This window comes from Microcaecilia unicolor, chromosome 3 (genome assembly GCF_901765095.1).
Source record: "Microcaecilia unicolor chromosome 3, aMicUni1.1, whole genome shotgun sequence".
Classification (NCBI taxonomy): Eukaryota; Metazoa; Chordata; class Amphibia; order Gymnophiona; family Siphonopidae; genus Microcaecilia; species Microcaecilia unicolor.
In genome coordinates, this window is record NC_044033.1 from 50034180 (window position 1) to 50051114 (window position 16935).

Genomic DNA, 16935 nt, shown 5'->3' on the forward strand with positions numbered 1-16935 from the left:
CTGTACAGGCAAGATATACTGCAACTAAGTTTTAATTCTCTGTATTTTATACTGTTTATAGTACACTGTCACTCTGCAACATATTTTTAACAATGATATGTTGTAGTGTGCAAACAATCTAACTAGTAAGAAAAGATTAAGTTATAATGAAGATTTAAAAAATTGAACAGGAGTCATATCTGTCAAGTCCTTAATTTTAGCTGACACTTCATTTCTAAAATTAGTTTATAATATAGTTTAAAATATAGGGCTTTTTTTCTTTGCTTCTGAATACTTTATAGTCAAATCATTCCATAAAAAAAGCTAACACTGGTAAAATTGTCTAAACAGTCTATAAATAATTTTTAAATATATCTTATTGAATCCATCTGCCAAGAACTATGAAGAAATTAGATATTACCCAATAATTTTCTTTCCATTAGTCCTTCTAGCTATTCCAGGACCTGTGGAATAGTTGTGTCCATCAATCAGCAGGTGGAGATAGTGAACTGAAAACTAAGCTGACATCTCTTGGCATCCATTCCAGTCCAGCTCCTTAGCATATACATAAACAAGCAATAACTAGAAACTCAGAATAAACACAACAACCTTAAACAACTCGCTAGCCTAACAGTAACCAGACGAGCAAACGTGTAGACCTCTTATCTCTGCTCAACTTGTAGAGAACAAGAGATATGCAGGAAGCAACATGGAAGGTAACAGTTATCATCTGACCCATTATTTCACACTGAATAAACATCTCAGAAACCTCAGGCGGACCTCTGGAATAGTGTGAAGGACTAATGGAAACAAAATGATCAGGTAAGACCTAATTTCTCCTTTCATTAAGTAGCTTCTCACTATTCCAGAACCTGTGGGATGTTCAAAAGCAATACTTAGTGGATGGGATCATGGTGTCACTGCCCTGAGGATTGACGCTCCAAAACTGGCTTCCGAGTGTGCAGCAGTGACCACCCTGTAGTGCTTGGCAAAGGTATTCAGCGACCATGTTGTCACATTGCAAATATCCACTGGAGAGAGTAAAGAAGTCTCCACCCAGAAGGGATAAGACCAAAGGGACACAGATCCTCCAAGAGCACCGACCTTCCTTCAGTAGGCTATGTACCTATGGAATACGGAGAGGACCTCAGTCCAGCAGTCAACTCAAGTCCAGGTACTACAGCCTCCACGGCCAACATGGGGGCCATGAGAATTACTTGACCCTAGTGCAATGCTATCCTTTTCAACACGTGGCCGACAATGGTCCAAGAAGAGAAGATGTATCTCTGGCCAGGGCTGTGCAGTAGGATATTGATGTCCATCAAGCCAGTTCTTTCTGACAGATGAAGAACTTGGGAACTTTGGCATTCCTTTACATAGTCATCTAGTCCAGAAATTGAGAACCCCATCGATCCACTATCACCTGAAACCCCTGGCTGGACAGTTCCCATTCTCCCGGTCCAAGGAGTGCCTGCTGAGAAAGTCCACCTCCACATTCCAGGATCCCACGATGTGAGCTCCGACAAGCAGAGAAGATTTTTCTCTGCCCGACTCACGAAGAAGGCTACCATCACTACTATCAGACAACTGTGGGTCCCTCACGTCGGAGAAAACTCAGACGGGGCCCCTACCAGAAAGGGAGCAAAGTTGCTGAAGGCATTCCTCACTGAGCTCCAAGCAATTTATTGACTACCAAGACTCCTGTTCTATCCAGGAGCCCTGTACCAGATGAAACTTGTAATGAGCTCCCCAACCTGACTTGCTGGTGTCCGTTGTCACTACTTCTCATCCCGTTTAAGCAAAGGGAGCACCGAAGGTCAAATTCCTGGCCAACAACCACCACTGCATACTCCGTCAGGCAACCAGCGTCCAAGGAAGATGAAGGTCTACTTCTGTCTTCTGTGACACTGGACACCAGCGGCTGTGAAAAGATTACTGTAATGGCCTCATATGAGCCCTTGCTCGTGGCACCACTTCCATTGCCACAGTCACTGAGCCCAGAATCTGGATGTAGTCCCAGACCCTAGGCCTACCTGGACTGGGTAGAAAAGAAATCTGTTGAACCAGCTTCAACATCCTGAATTACATGAGGAAGATCCTCTTCTATACTATGTCAAATAGAATGCCCATGTAGTCCTGCATATGCAAAGGAGTTAGTCTGCTCTTCTTGAAATTGATCACCCAACCCAGCTGCAGAAGACACCTTTGTCTGTCGAGCCCCGCTGTATGAATAGGATGACATACGAATGAGCCAGTCATCAAGATACAGATAAACTCTGATTCCCTGGCACAAAAGGAAGGACACCACCACCACGATAAAAATTCTTGTGCTACGGTGAGTCCGAAAGGCAAAGCGCTGAACTGGAAGTGACGGCCCAGCACCACAAAACGTAGAAAGCTCTGATGCGGTAACCATAGGGATATATACAAGTACGCTTCCTTGAGATCAATGGTGGTGAGGAATTCTCAAGCTTGAACCGAGGCTATGAGTACTGTTAGTGTCTCCATATGAAAGCAGGATACTCAGAAGCAGCGGTTTAGACATTTGAGATCTTAAGACCAGACAAAAGATGCCTTCCTTCTTTGGGACAATGAAGTAGATGGAGTATCTGAATTGTCCCTGTTCAGACTCTGAAAATGGAACAATGGCTCAGAGTACCAGCAAAGAATCTATGGTGGCTTGAGCCTTGACCTCCTTGGTTCCCTTTCAACAAGGAGATTGCAAGAAAAGAAGAGCCACCGGGTGGGAGAAATCCAACTTGTAACCTTCTATAAGAATATTCGGAACCCACTCCTGAAGACATCCTACCATTGGAGGAAGGGAAGAGTGGACCAGGCTTGCATCATTGTGAAGATCTAAAGACACTGTGTAGCTCTAGCTGAAAGACTTCCTGTGAACACAAAAGGAAGATTGGCATGCCTGAAAGCGGGAATTCTGACCACATTGCTGATGAACAGGACAGTACTGTCTGCTATCTCGAAATCGAGAGTCCCCTGAAGAAGGAAGACCTGAGGCTTTCAGGCTATGCTCTGGCAACTCTTTAGCTTAAATTTCCTCCAGTTCTTCCACCAAGTTACCAAGATCTTCTCCAAACAGCCACTTGCCCCAAAAGGCCAGTTTAAGTAGATGTGATGGGCACTGCATCCACTGTCCAATGCGACTAGTCCACAGACAATCCCCAACCAATTTTGAAAGAACCTGCACCATTGATAGACACCTTAAATAATCCTTGGCTGTTATTGCTGCAAAAGGGGCTTCCACCAAGTATTGTGGCAATGGGTATGAGACCTTAGACAATCAATTCCATTAAAAAAAATATTTATTTGCTTTTTGAATATTTCTCTAATTGTTTTATTATGTTGAAATTGTAGATTATATTTAGATTGGTGAAACCAGATGGCTGCTTGACTGCAATTTTAAATTTTCATTTTTTTTTAGGCAGATGGATATGAATGAATTTATTTGTAAGATTTGATATACCACCTTTCGATCAAGCATCAAGGCTGTGTACAATAGAATTTCAACATCACAAGAAATGGTACAACAGGAGAATGAAAAGCATAGCACAAAAATGTAAAATCCAGAAGAAAAATTAACTGTTAAACATAAGGCAGAGTAACAACATCATAAAGTTTTATCCCAGTCCTTCTCAGGCTATAGTTTATATGGTTGCTCAAACAGCCAAGTCTTAAGACTGATTTTAAATTTCTGACAAAAGATTTCCTGTTTGGAGCTCCTTAGGCAGGGAGTTCAAAAAGGGTAGGAGCAACAAAACTAAAGGCCATTTGGTGAGAAGTATCAAGCCATAGGGACTTGTGAGTTCAGATCGCTAAGGGGCCCTTTTACGAAGGTGTGCTAGGTTCTACGTGCGCCAAAATGAGACTACCATCAGGCTAGCGCACCCCCTGTTGGTAATTTCAGATTTGACGTGTGCCCATGTCGCCGGGACAAATTACGTTTTATTAGATTGTAAGCTCTTTGAGCAGGGACTGTCTTTCTTCTATGTTTGTGCAGCGCTGCGTACGCCTTGTAGCGCTATAAAAATGCTAAATAGTAGTAGTAGTAGTTGCCAACATGCTGTGACAGCCAAAGATATACTGCGGGCCATAACCCATAATCTGTCATAAATATTTATTTGCTACATTTGAATCCCACATTTTCCCACCCATTTGCAGGCTCAATGTGGCTTACATTATATTGCAAAAGGTATAATTATGAACAGAGTAATAGGTTTTTTAATTTAACATATTACTGTGTAAGAAATAAGGAAGATAGGGAGCCAATGAAGAGAAATCAGTGAAATAGTGACACTATCAAATTTTTTCATATGAAATATTAACTTGGTGGCAATATTCTGGAGAATCTGGAGCTTGGTCCTTAACAACGAGAGACAGGTAAAGGCTAGTTCAGCAATCTAAATGAAAGACAATGCAAGCTAGAACCAAAATGTTTTTTATCAAAATAATAGCAAACATTATGTAATTGACAGAGTTAAAAACCCTATTTAGACTATATGATTTACTTGTGGTTCAAGGGAAAGTGTGAAGTCTAAGACAAAACCTAGAACCATGGAGGTACGTTCGATCTTTAAAGAAAGAACATTTGATATTGATAAACTGTCTGGAATAGATTTGATATTGATAAAATGTCTGGAATAGATTTGATATCATGGTCAAACCAAAACAGTTTGGTTTTGTCACTGTTATGTTTGAACCCATGAACTGATCACAGAAATAAAGATAACATTAGCAGTGGTTAACAGCCAAATCATCACTTACTGTACCAAAAGCAGTGTATCATCTGCATAGGAGTATACTTTACTCCTAATGCAGCAAAAATAAAATCAGTAAAGGACATATAGACATTAAAGAGAATGGGTGATAGTGGAGAGCCCTGTGGAACCCCGCAAGGGGGAACCTATGCCTCTGAAAAGGCATCATTTTTACCATATAATGTCTATTACTCAAAAACTCACTAAACTCATGTCTCAGCTCAGTTTTCAATTCTCTATCTCCACCTGCTAGTTGATGGACACAACTATTCCACACGTTCTGGAACAGTGGGAAGCTACGTAATGGAAAACTTTTTTTTTCATACTCAACAAACTAGATAAAATCATTTTTCAAGTAAGCACAACAGATGATTTTACCTGAGATAGCTGCCAAAATAAGCAACAATGTTTGTATGCTTACAGTCTTTCATCATCATAATTTCCTGCTGCACAACTGCAAAATCTTCTCCTGGAAAAAAAAAAAATCAGTAACTGATTATTTTAATATTATTATACTGGACCAAAGTCCAATATACTTTTATTCATAAAACAGTTCCAGATAAACTAAAAAACTCAAATTGATGAGATTTTTCCTAGTCTCTTTTAAATAAATGGGGAAAGTATTTATTTATTTATTCATTCATTCTTGTATTCCACTATTTTTCAAAAACAGGTTTCAGTTCAAAGTGGCTCACAATTTTACAGATTAGATGAAATTACTGTAGTGTTTTTCAGTTACAAAGTATTGTAGTGCATCTGTAGTTTACGTGTTAAGTTATAGAATGCTTTTGAAAAGGTATGTTTCAGGTCTGAACTGGAGATAGTGATACTTCCAATGACTTTGAGTACCGAGTTCCACCATTTGGAGCCCAGGTAACTGAATCCGGCCATGTAGATGGTTTTGTAGTTTATGTTTCTGTAGTTGGGTAGGTGGAGAAGTAGGTAGCCTCTGGTTTCTGGGCTTGCTTTTCTTGGGGATAGTTTGATTAGGTCTAGCAAATATTCAGGAGACATTCCAAATAGTATATTGTAGAAGAAGGTGCTTATTTTGAAGAATAGTCTTGCCTTGATTGGCAGCTAGTGTAACATTATGAGTAGTAGGATTGCTTTCTCGTATTTTGATATTTAAATATCAGCCTTGCTGTCATATATTGAACACTTTAATTGACTTTATTGTATTTTCTTTGCATCCTGTATATGCTGCATTACAGTAGTCTAGTTTTGATAATATCATCAATTATACTATTAGCCAGAATGATTCCCTAGGAAAGTAGTCTCTGATCCTTCTCAGTTTCCATAGTGTTTGCCAATTAAGTATGCCAACTAAGGCTCATATAATTATTTCCAAATCATCTGTATGAATGTGTATGCATGTCTGTCTTTCTCTCTGACCTGCAGAAGGTTAAAGAGGAGGGGTTTGAATGGAACGGTTCCCAAATATTCTTTTGGTTTGGAAAGAATAAAATGAACACATATGACAATATGTCACGGTCAACAGATTTCAATGGATGAATTTTACAGGTAAAAATATGCTTCCCAATACTAGTCAACAGTACACATAACAATGAGTAGTAAAAAACCATGGTTAAGTCAATAGTTGTCACCATACATGCAACTATTAGCAAGCTATATTACAATAAAATTGACAAGCATGTGAAACAAGCCCTACAAAATTATTTCAATTAGTCTGTGGTCAGAGTGTCAGGCTCTCTGGAACCCCCATTCTGACCTGTTCTATTTTCACTCTCAATATCTCTTTGCACTGGTTTTTCCACAATTGGTACCTTCCTGTTAAAATTTCAGACTTATTTTTGCCCCAAAACAGACAAATGAATATTCAACTCTTATGTATAATTTATTTCCATAAATACTGTACACAGATGAAGGCTATCATCAAATATCAAAAATGAAAACAAACTATTAAAAAACACATACCACCTGATTTTTGGCATTGGAGAAACAGATTTCATGACTTTCTATTGCATAAGCGCCGGCAGTGGGATCCTCTCAGAAGACGAGGACACATTTTTTGGAGATCTGAGGTCCCTACATTCAGTCTCTGTCTGCGCGCGCGCAGTTCAGTGTTAAAGGGCTTATAACTCTTTTTGGGGGGGAGGGGAGCAAGAAAGGGGGGGAAGCACAGGAATGTCAACTATGGATGCGAATGCGCCTTAATATGGAAACTGTCTAGTTGCAAAGTTAAGGTTTGGGGGGTAGACAAGTTATTGGGGGGAAGGGAATAAATATACAAAAACTTAAGGAGTTGTCGATTTGTACTGGAGGGTGAACTAAATTTAAGCTCATGTATGTGATCCTTGCAAATGGTGTACTTGTTTGCACTGTACTAATTTAATCTTAATAAAAGTGCTGAAATATAAAAAACACATACCATAAAGACCAAGACAGTTGGTCACTCAATTGCGCATATCCAACAGACTGCCAAGACCTGTCGCTTCTTCCTCTTCAACATCAGCAAAATTCGCCCTTTCCTCTCTGAGCAAACCACCAGAACTCTCGTCCACGCTCTCATTACCTCTCGCCTTGATTACTGCAACTTACTCCTCACCGGCCTCCCACTCAGCCATCTATCCCCCCTTCAATCAGTTCAGAACGCTGCTGCACGTCTTATATTCCGCCAAACCGATATACTCATATCACCCCTCTCCTCAAATCACTTCATTGGCTTCCGATCAGATATCACATACAATTCAAGCTCCTCCTCCTTACCTACAAATGCACTCAGTCTGCGGCTCCTCACTACCTCTCCACCCTCATCTCCCCCTATGTTCCCGCCCGTAACCTCCGCTCACAGGACAAAGCCCTTCTCTCAGTACCCTTCTCCACCACTGCCAACTCCAGGCTCCGCTCATTCTGTCTTGCCTCACCCTATGCCTGGAACAATCTTCCTTTACCCATACGCCATGCCCCCTCCCTACCCATCTTCAAATCTCTGCTTAAAACTCACCCCTTCAATGCTGCCTTCGGCGCCTAACCGCTCGAGATATATAGAATGCCCAATCTATCCACCCTATCAGACTAACTGTTCACATCGTCCTCTAGATTGTTCACTTGTCTTTAGATTGTTCTCTTGTCTTTTAGATTGTAAGCTCCTTGAGCAGGGACTGTCCTTCTATGTTTAAATTGTACAGCGCTGCGTAACCCTAGTAGCGCTTTAGAAATGCTAGTTAGTAGTAGTAGTAGTAGTAATCTACACATTTACTAAACCACAGCTAACACAAAGTCCCTTGCCAACAATCACTTGCTGTCAGGAGCAAACATTCAGTGAAAAATTCTAAATAGCAACAGATGTTCCTCATGAAGATTTCAAATCAATGTCTCAATTCCCTTATACATCTTGGCTTTATTAAAGGCAAATCAACATAGGAACAATCAAACACTAATCAGTATGTAAATCTCAAATTCAATCCTTCTCCATGCCCTGGTTCTGTTGAAAACAAAGCAGCTCTATCATGCAAATTTGTAGGACACAAATCATTAAAGATCCTAAGCAGATCAGAACTTCATTGGAGGTAGAGGTCCTTATATAAATGAATTGTTCATAAACCGAAATCCAGTCTTCAGATACAAAAGTCCTTATCCAGACACACAGCTGAGTTTCATTTATACTTCATCAGGAGTGAGACTAAATTGGTCTAAAAATCTTACAAAATATAGACACAAAAATAAAACAGTCTGAAAAAGTTATATCAAAAAATACTTACAAAACAGGATCAGCATAGCAAGAGCGGACAAACTCAAAACACAGTCAGAAGGCTAGAACAATATTCTGTATTGTCATTAGATATGTCTTTTATACCTTCACAGTGATTCGTATGCTACTCGTCTATATCTAAACAAAATTCTTTAGGAAATTGCGCTAGCAGGCTATTTCTGGTTCAGAATCAGCCTCTTCTAATAAAAATTGTGACTCTATAAATTACCTTCAACCTGGGTTCCTCCTGGCCCCATGAATGCTGTTTAGGTTACTTATCAACAATTGGCGATGTGTGATGTTATGGATTTAGGACAACACTCAAGGAAGTCTGTTTCGAATATAACTAAGAAACAGCAAGCCGATTTGAATGAATTGCATATGTCTTATATCGTCATTACTCGGGATAATTGTGAATAATACGTGTAAAATATTTAGCTGAAACCCAATAATGTCAGCTTTCTAACAATGATTATTATAACACATTAGAAAGTGATCCTACAGAAATTTTACAAAAGGAAGTTGTATCATTGTTGACACGGGCTTCTCATAAGAGATTATTTCAAATAAAGAGTTTAGGTACTTGTATAGAGAACATCCTGTATGTACATTTATATACTTTCTTCCTAAAATACATAAACTTTCTAACCCCTCCTGGACATCCTATAGTCTTTGGGAGGAACTCCCCTTTTGAGCCACTTTCTCAATATGTTGATTTCTTTTTGTATCCTTTGGTTAGTAAAATTCCCTCCTATGTAAGGGACTCAGGTGATTTAATCCAACAGTCAGAAGATAGAGTCTTGAACAATGAGACTCCACCTATACTTGTGACCATGGATATCAATGCTTTGTACACAATATTCACCAACAGGGTGAAATTGATATTATTCAATGATCAGCTAATGAACTGTTAATGTCAACCAAACATGTAGATTTGTTGGTTGCCATGGCCGTCGAGACCTCCCACAGTAGTCTCGTGAGGCTGCCGCAGGAAGTCCCAGCAGTCATTTTGGCTGTGGTACCAGAGGCGGAAAGAGTGACTGAAGATCATTCTAACACTGAAGAGGTCTCCTGTAAATAGCATAATACTCCTTTGGCATCCAATGTGTGAAGCTTCTTAAAGACTCCTCTCTGAACAGGTAGGCAAAGCTTACCTACTGATTCCTGTAGAAGGGAGATGATAATATTTTTGTAGAAAAGATAGAACTGAGTGAATAAAAATCACCTCCAAGAAGGAGAGATACAGATCCCAGCAGGACAAGGTCTGTAACTTGACACACATCAAGCCAATGCAACGGTCACCAAGAACACCATCTTCAAGGTAAGGTCTTCAAGGAGGCAGTCCTTAAAAGCTCAAAAGTTGGCCTCAACAAAACATTGAGGACCAAACTGAGATCCTATGGAGGTAAACAGAGGGCACAGTCATTTGACCCCACACAAAAAAAGCAAGTTGTCCGATTGTGCCGCTAGGGAAACACCAAGAATCTTATCCTTGTAGTAAGTGAGAGCCAGTTCCTGGACCTTCAAGGGCCAAACCCTACTCAATCCCCCTCCAGGATAACTCAAGCACATCAAGTAGCTGTACACATCACAGGGAGAGAGCACACTCTCTCCACCAGCCTTCAAAGATGTGCCGTAATTGTACATAAGCCAATTAAGTGAATCTATTCCAAGCCTTAAGAAGTGTGGAAATAAAGGAGGCAAAAATCCACATCCCACAAGGTTCCTCCTTTTAAGGGTCAGACCATAAGCCAGAGGGAATTCCTCCATCTTCATCAAGCCCAGCGGAAAGATGTATAGTGGCTTCTTCCTGGGGGCAAGGCTGCACCAGTGCATTGATGCCAACCAAGCCAGCTGCCTTCTTGCAGCAGAAAAACTGCACACTCGGTGTTCTACTGAAAGGCAATGGGCTCCAAAGGGTTACCAGGAGCTCAAACACTGTCAAATTCATCTCCCACTCTCCCGGGTCCACTATGTTATGACTGAGAAAGTCAACTGAACATTTTCGTTTCCAGCAATATTAACTGCAAAAATGGCTACTAGATGAGACTTGGACCATCTGCATATACGTAGTCTCTAGTGCCACTGCTGCACTTCAGGGTCCCCCCTTGCTTGCTGGTGTATGCCATCATCCGAACTTTCTTCTCTCAAATCAAATGGAGGAAGTCCACCAGTGTCAGGCAGATGGTACTTGTCTCTATTGAACTGATGGTGCAGGACAACTCCAGCATGGACCAGTACTCCTGTACCACCTGACCCAAACAATGGGTTCCCCAGCTTAGAAGACTGGCATCAGTGGTCACTACTGAGCATGTTCTATGGGCTGACCCCACCAGGCCTACTAGAAGTAGCCAGTTCTCGAACTTCTGTGAAAGGGGGGGGGGGGGGAATCCAAGTGAGCAACAACTGAAGAAATCTCAGATGGGCCCCTACCCACACGACTACTTCCAGAGTCATTGCCATGGAGCTGAGGTTGCAAATAATCCCACATCTTGTACAGCTGGTCCTCTGAGCATCCTGTCTCTGAGAAACACTGCTCCCCACCTGATGTCAAAAAAGACACTGAGTATTCCAGCTGATGCTTAACTTAATTCATGACCAAGATGTTGAAGGAGCTGGATTATTCGAGCCATGTCTTTCTTTGACTCAGTTTCTGAATCAGCTCTTAACAGCCAACCATCCAGGCAGGGACGCACACGAATCCCCCCAGTTGCAAAGCTGGGCAGCCACAACCACCATCACCTTGGAAAAGGTATGTGCGACAAATTGATAAACAAAAGAGGAGAGCATTGAACTGAAAATGCCTGCCCAGGATGCAGAAGCAAAGAAAATGCTTCTGGCTCAACATGATGAGAAGGTGAAGATAAGCTTTAGCAAAGTCTAGAGATGTTAAAAGCTCACTCTAGTGTACCAACGTGGCCATTGAGCAAAGTGTCTCCATCCAGAAAGGGAAAGGGATTTGATACACTGCCTTTCTATGATTACAATCAAAGCGGTTTACATATTATATATAGGTACTTATTTTGTACCAGGGGCAATGGAGGGTTAAGTGAAGAATGGAAACCCAGAGAGAAACACTGACCCTCTTGAGGTTGAGAAAAAGGGTTTATAAACAGCTTGAAAATCTGAAAGTGGACAAAGCTATGGGGTCGGAAGGGATACATCCCAGGATACTGAGGGAGCCCAGAGAAGTCTTGGGAAGACCTCTTAAGGATTTATTTAATAGATCTTTAGAGATGGGAGAGGTTCTGCAGGATTGGAGACGAGTTGATGTGGTCCCTCTTCACAAAAGCGGAGACAGGGAAGAAGTGGGAAACTACAGGCCGGTAAGCCTCACGTCGGTGTAAGGAAAAATAATGGAGTCGCTGCTGAAGGAAAAGATAGTTAACTTTCTAGAAGCCAATGGGTTATAGGATCAGAGGCAACATGGCTTTACCAAAGGAAAACCCTGCCAAATGAATGACTGACTTCTTTGATTGGGTGACCAAAGAACTGGAAAAAGGACATGTGTTAGATGTAATTTACTTGGATTTCAGCTTCTCCATATAGATGCTTAGCAGGAAAAGTTGAACTGCCTTCTCCCCTTTTTCTATAGAGAAAGGATACCAAAAATAAACAGGGAAGCTACCGGGGAGTGTTATGATTCTGCGGGTTTGGCTGAGGGGGAGGGGGGACGTCTCTTCTGATTGGCTGCTAGGGTTTGTGCTGACGTCAGGGGATAGTACTTTAGCCTGCAGCTGAAGAGTTCCTCTACTTTCGCGTTACTTTCACTCTTATGGTGACTTGAAAGCCGCAGTTCTTGGTCAGAACGTGCTCTGTGCTCTGACTTTGATCTGAGTTCCCTGTTCAGGGATTTCTTTCCTTTCCCTTTGTTTGTGTTAGCTGGGGGGTGTGTGTGTGTGGTGTGTGTGTGATTAGTTCTCTTGCCCTCCAGCTGGGCTTCCCTTCGCTGGCTGCAGCTCTGGGTGGGAAGCCAGCTGCTTGTTCCTCAGTGGGGGCTGGGCTTTGTTCAGCTCTCGTCTCAGCTTGGCTGCTTGTCTAAGAGCGTCCTCTCCAGTTGTTTGTTTACTCTTAGGATTTCTCTTCCCAGTGTCCCGGCCTGCTGGCTCAATGAGTTTAACCCTTTGTGTACTGTGTGTATTGTGTTCCTGCCTCTGCCAGTATGTTTTTTCTATCAGCCCTGCTCCCTCTCGGGAAGCGTTCCCTCTGATTGTTTGTTGATTTAAGGAACTCTCTCTCTCCCTGGTGTGCCGGCTGGCTCTACAAGCTTAACCCTTTGTGTTCTGTTTGCCTCTTGTCTGCAGTGGGTCTGAGGCAAAGGCTTTCTGCCTTCCTTTTGTGTCTGGTTCCTCTGGCTTCTGCCTGGGGCTTCCTACCTTGGTGGGGGGGGGGGTTTCTGTGTTAGTTCCCCTGTCCTGCGCTAGTCCCCTGGTTGGGCGTGGCCCATTCTGGTTCTTTCGTTTCTCCCTCTGCCCTATCGCTGGTGTTCAGCACGTGCCTGGCATCTTGGGGTCCCGGGTGCTCTCTGGGTTCTTTCACCCCCTCCTGTGTGTGTCTGGGTTCCTGTTCGGCCATGAGGCCCGCACGAGTGGTTCTGTGTGCGTGGGTTCCGGTTCGGCCATGAGGCCAACCTGTTTGCCTATTTCCCTTCTTCCTGAAGGACTGCGGGGAGGGGTAGCTTAGGGGTATTGTGTAACTGGGGTGTGTGGTGGTGGGTCGGTCTTCCCTTGGCCTGGGTTGGCGCCCTGCTGGCCTTGGCCAGGGCCCAAGGGCTCACGACCAACCCAACGGATTACAGGGAGGAAAGGAGAGAAAGAGTTCCAGCATCACTAGGTATCCCCTTAAGGACAACAAAGATTACCTTCACCCCCATTTCCATCAGACCCAGGACCACTGGACCAGGAACAAGAGTTTAGCAATCAGTCCAGAAGGTGCACATACATATGCCTTCCATCTGCTGAAGATAAAGGAATAATGAATTGAGACAGCTGCACACTGCCTCTTACGGTACAGCTCAATTCTGAGTCCTCTATTTCCACCTGCTGGTAAATGGGCATAACGCACAAATCTGGATTGACTGATTTTCTGCATTTGTACCTCTCATTTTCCAATCTAGATGTCGGTTCAATGTGGCTTACAATTTATTTAGGTTAGACTTGGAGTAGACGTGGGATATGTTCGTTTTCCGTCAATGGTCAGGCATTGTGGTGTTGGAAACACTAAGGAACATAGGATAACATTTCAGTAACTCTTTACAGTCATCAGCAGACAAACTACAATTCAACATTTACAATCATTTATCAGGTAGCTTACAGTCACTTATCAGTCAGCCTGCTGAACACTTTGCCTTGATATACGTTCATGGTCAAGTCCTATACAGCTGTTCTCTGTCTCTGGACCCCGGTGCCAGAAAAGGACTGCTTGGTAGTAGAAATTGCAAGTATTCTCATGAGACTGAGCTCTTTGAGCCTGCAGGTGCAAAGTCCTGGTAGTGCGTCCCTTCCCCAATGGGAATACACTACCAGTGCTTCTCCTGCATAGATGTTCTCTACTTTTCCTCTCCTTATATCTCCTGTAAAGGCAATGCGGTGGCCTGACCTCCATTCCAAACTCTTTTGGAATCAGTTCAGCAATTGGATGGGATCTGTTAGCTCCTTTTCCCCTGTGAACGGACTGTGTTAGCCAATCACAACTCCCCCTTATTTAATGGTGCAGAGGCCAAACACAAGACCACTCCTATGGGCTTGGTATTTATAGTCTTTCACTTTCTCTCCAAAGGGGTGTCTCCTTCAACTACTGTTACTTATGCACAAGGGTCAGCCCTGGTTATGGAAACCATAAGAGCTGTCCAAATTCACACACTTCTTATGGGTAAAGGAAATAAAGATCACTGCCCATGTTGTTTTCTTAACAAGCAGAATCTGTATGCCCTCACGTGGCATAAAAAGAAGATCCCTGAATGGAAAGAAGATAGATTCCAAGTATAGAATATTTCCAATCAAAGCAAATGCTAAATGACATTTTGCACTTTATTTGGATTTATTTTTTGGGATTTAATAACTGCCTTTATGATAATATTCACCCAAGGTGGTGTACGGCAGATACAGCTTAACTTAAAACTTACAATTTTTTTTTAACAGTAAACAGACCAAATATAAGCATGAATATAATCAATGAAGTAAATTTGGAAACCGCAAAGTGAATCCTAGTAATAGTGCTAACATGAAACAGTTTGCTTCTGGCTCTCATAACATGAAACAGTATCAGAAACAAACATTTAACAGTACTATAAAACAATCTTGTAACAGAAATAGTCATCAGAATATGAATGATACATTAACAGGGACATTAACAGGAAGCAAAGAACACTCATAACAGATAGGACACTCAATGCAAGCATAACACAAATGAAACATCTCAACAGGCACATATTAGAAAGCTATTCATACAAGAAAACATCTTGATAGGCAGATAACTGAATGCAATTTATATGTACAGTTAAATAAGATAAGAGGAACGAAGGGTGTGCAGTAAGCAAGCCCAGGGCGGAGTGAGTGAATAGTCACCACATAAGAACATACACATTGCCATACGTTACTATGTAAGCCACATTGAGCCTGCAAATAGGTGGGAAAATGTGAGATACAAATGTAACAAATAAATAAATAAATAAATATTGGGTCAGATTGAAGGTTCATCAAGCCCAGTACCCTGTTTCCACCAGTGGCCAATCAAGGTTACAAGTACCTGGTAAGATCACAGAACAGTAAAACAGGCTTCATGCTGCTTATCCTAGAAATAAGCAGTAGATTATGGACTTTTCTTTTAGAAAATTATCCAGACCCTTTTTAAACTCTGCTAAGCTAACTGCTTTTACCACATTATCTAGCAACAAATTCCAGAGTTTAATTACACTTTGTGTGTAATTAAACTCTGCCCCCTAGTCCTAATAGTTTTGGAAAGAGTAAACACGCGATTCACATCTACCCGTTCCACTCCACTATTTTATAGACCTCTACCACAGAGCTTTTAATTTGGCCCTATAAGGTACAAGTAGCCCATGTACTTTATGCAGGAAGGGTATAATGTGGCCATGCCGCTTGCAGCTCTCTAGCAGTCACTTTGCAGCACTCTTAGTTAGAGCTGATGCAAACTTTTTTGGTTTGAGCAATGTTCAGGGATTTATAGTAGTCCAATTGTGACAATAACACAGCATGGACCACTGCGGTCAGACTCGACTTTTCACGGCACAAAAGGAGTAGCAAATACAGAGTGGCTGTTACAACACCAGAAACTTTACATAGCAGGTTTCCTATGAACTCCAATTTTTGCACTGGGGTGAGATGGGATTTTGAGTAGTTGATCACAAACCTTAGTAGTTCCAGCATCCGAATAGTTCTTTGTATTGATCCATGAGCCCCTTCTTTTGATGTACTCTTTACCAGTCAAACATCCAGGCAGGGGAACACATGCATTCCCAAACTGCACAGTGATGCTGCAACTACTGCAAGGCATTTTGTAAAGACACTGGGAGCTGACCCAAGACCGAGAGGCTGGATAAAGTAGTGGTAATGTTTTCCCCCTACTCAAAATATGAGATACTTCCTGTGACTGGAATGTATCTGGATGTAGGTATAAGCATCCTTTAAGTCCAAAGAGCATAACCAATCATTGAATCATGGGTCTAAAGTGCCCAAGGAAACCATACAGAACTTTTTTTTTTTACCCAGATATTTGATCAGGGCTCTCGGTGGGCAATCTGGGGGAAGAAACTGCCAATGGAGGGTGTAACCCCCCCCAGACTATTTGGAGAAACCACCGATCTGAGGTCACTAGGTTCCACCTTGCTTGGGAATAATTCAGCCTCCTTTCTACCGGGAGGTTGTCTGGGATGGTTACTTTTATTGTAGCTATGCACTCAAGGAGCCAGTCAAAAGTTCACACCCCGATTTGACTGGGGAGCTATTTGGGACTTCCAAGTCCTTTGCTGCCTCGAACAGGAACAAGAAGCTGAGAAGGGCAGGAAAGAGGACCACCTATATGCCTTTGAGAGTAGTAGGGTCTACTTTGTCCAGTGTCCGAGTTCCTCCTGGAAGAGGTGGTCACGGCAGGTGCAGACCAAGAGAGTGACTTGATCATTATTTCATTAGTAATCTTTTTTTTTAGCATTAAACTTTTATTAAGGGCTTAAACATTACAAATTTCGTGTAACATACAGCAATAAACTGGTATTGAACAGAAAGTAATCTTCCAAATACAAAATTAACCCCCCATGCCCCCCCACCCCCCGTGCCTAGGGAGCAAGTTCTGAGCACTCCGTGATTCCTTCGGTGTACATCACCCCATTCAGGCAAAAAACCCCAAAACAACTCTCCCAAGGCACAACAAACGCTAAGTCCGCCCCCCCCACCCCTCTGCTTAAATGTCCTTCAACAACCGATCCAAATATACCCATTCTTCAGCAGTGGGGTC

At 42.1% G+C, this 16935-nt stretch overlaps 1 protein-coding gene across 3 annotated transcripts in view; it reads right to left on the reverse strand.

Moving 5' to 3' along the window:
* MAP4K3 (mitogen-activated protein kinase kinase kinase kinase 3) overlaps positions 1-16935 on the reverse strand; it is a 363843-nt gene that overhangs the window by 322398 nt on the left and 24510 nt on the right. For all 3 annotated transcript variants that reach the window (XM_030195906.1, XM_030195907.1, XM_030195905.1), the window contains exon 3: positions 5130-5220. In XM_030195906.1, coding sequence (XP_030051766.1) covers positions 5130-5220 — 91 coding nt within the window. The remainder of the gene's footprint in view (positions 1-5129; positions 5221-16935) is intronic.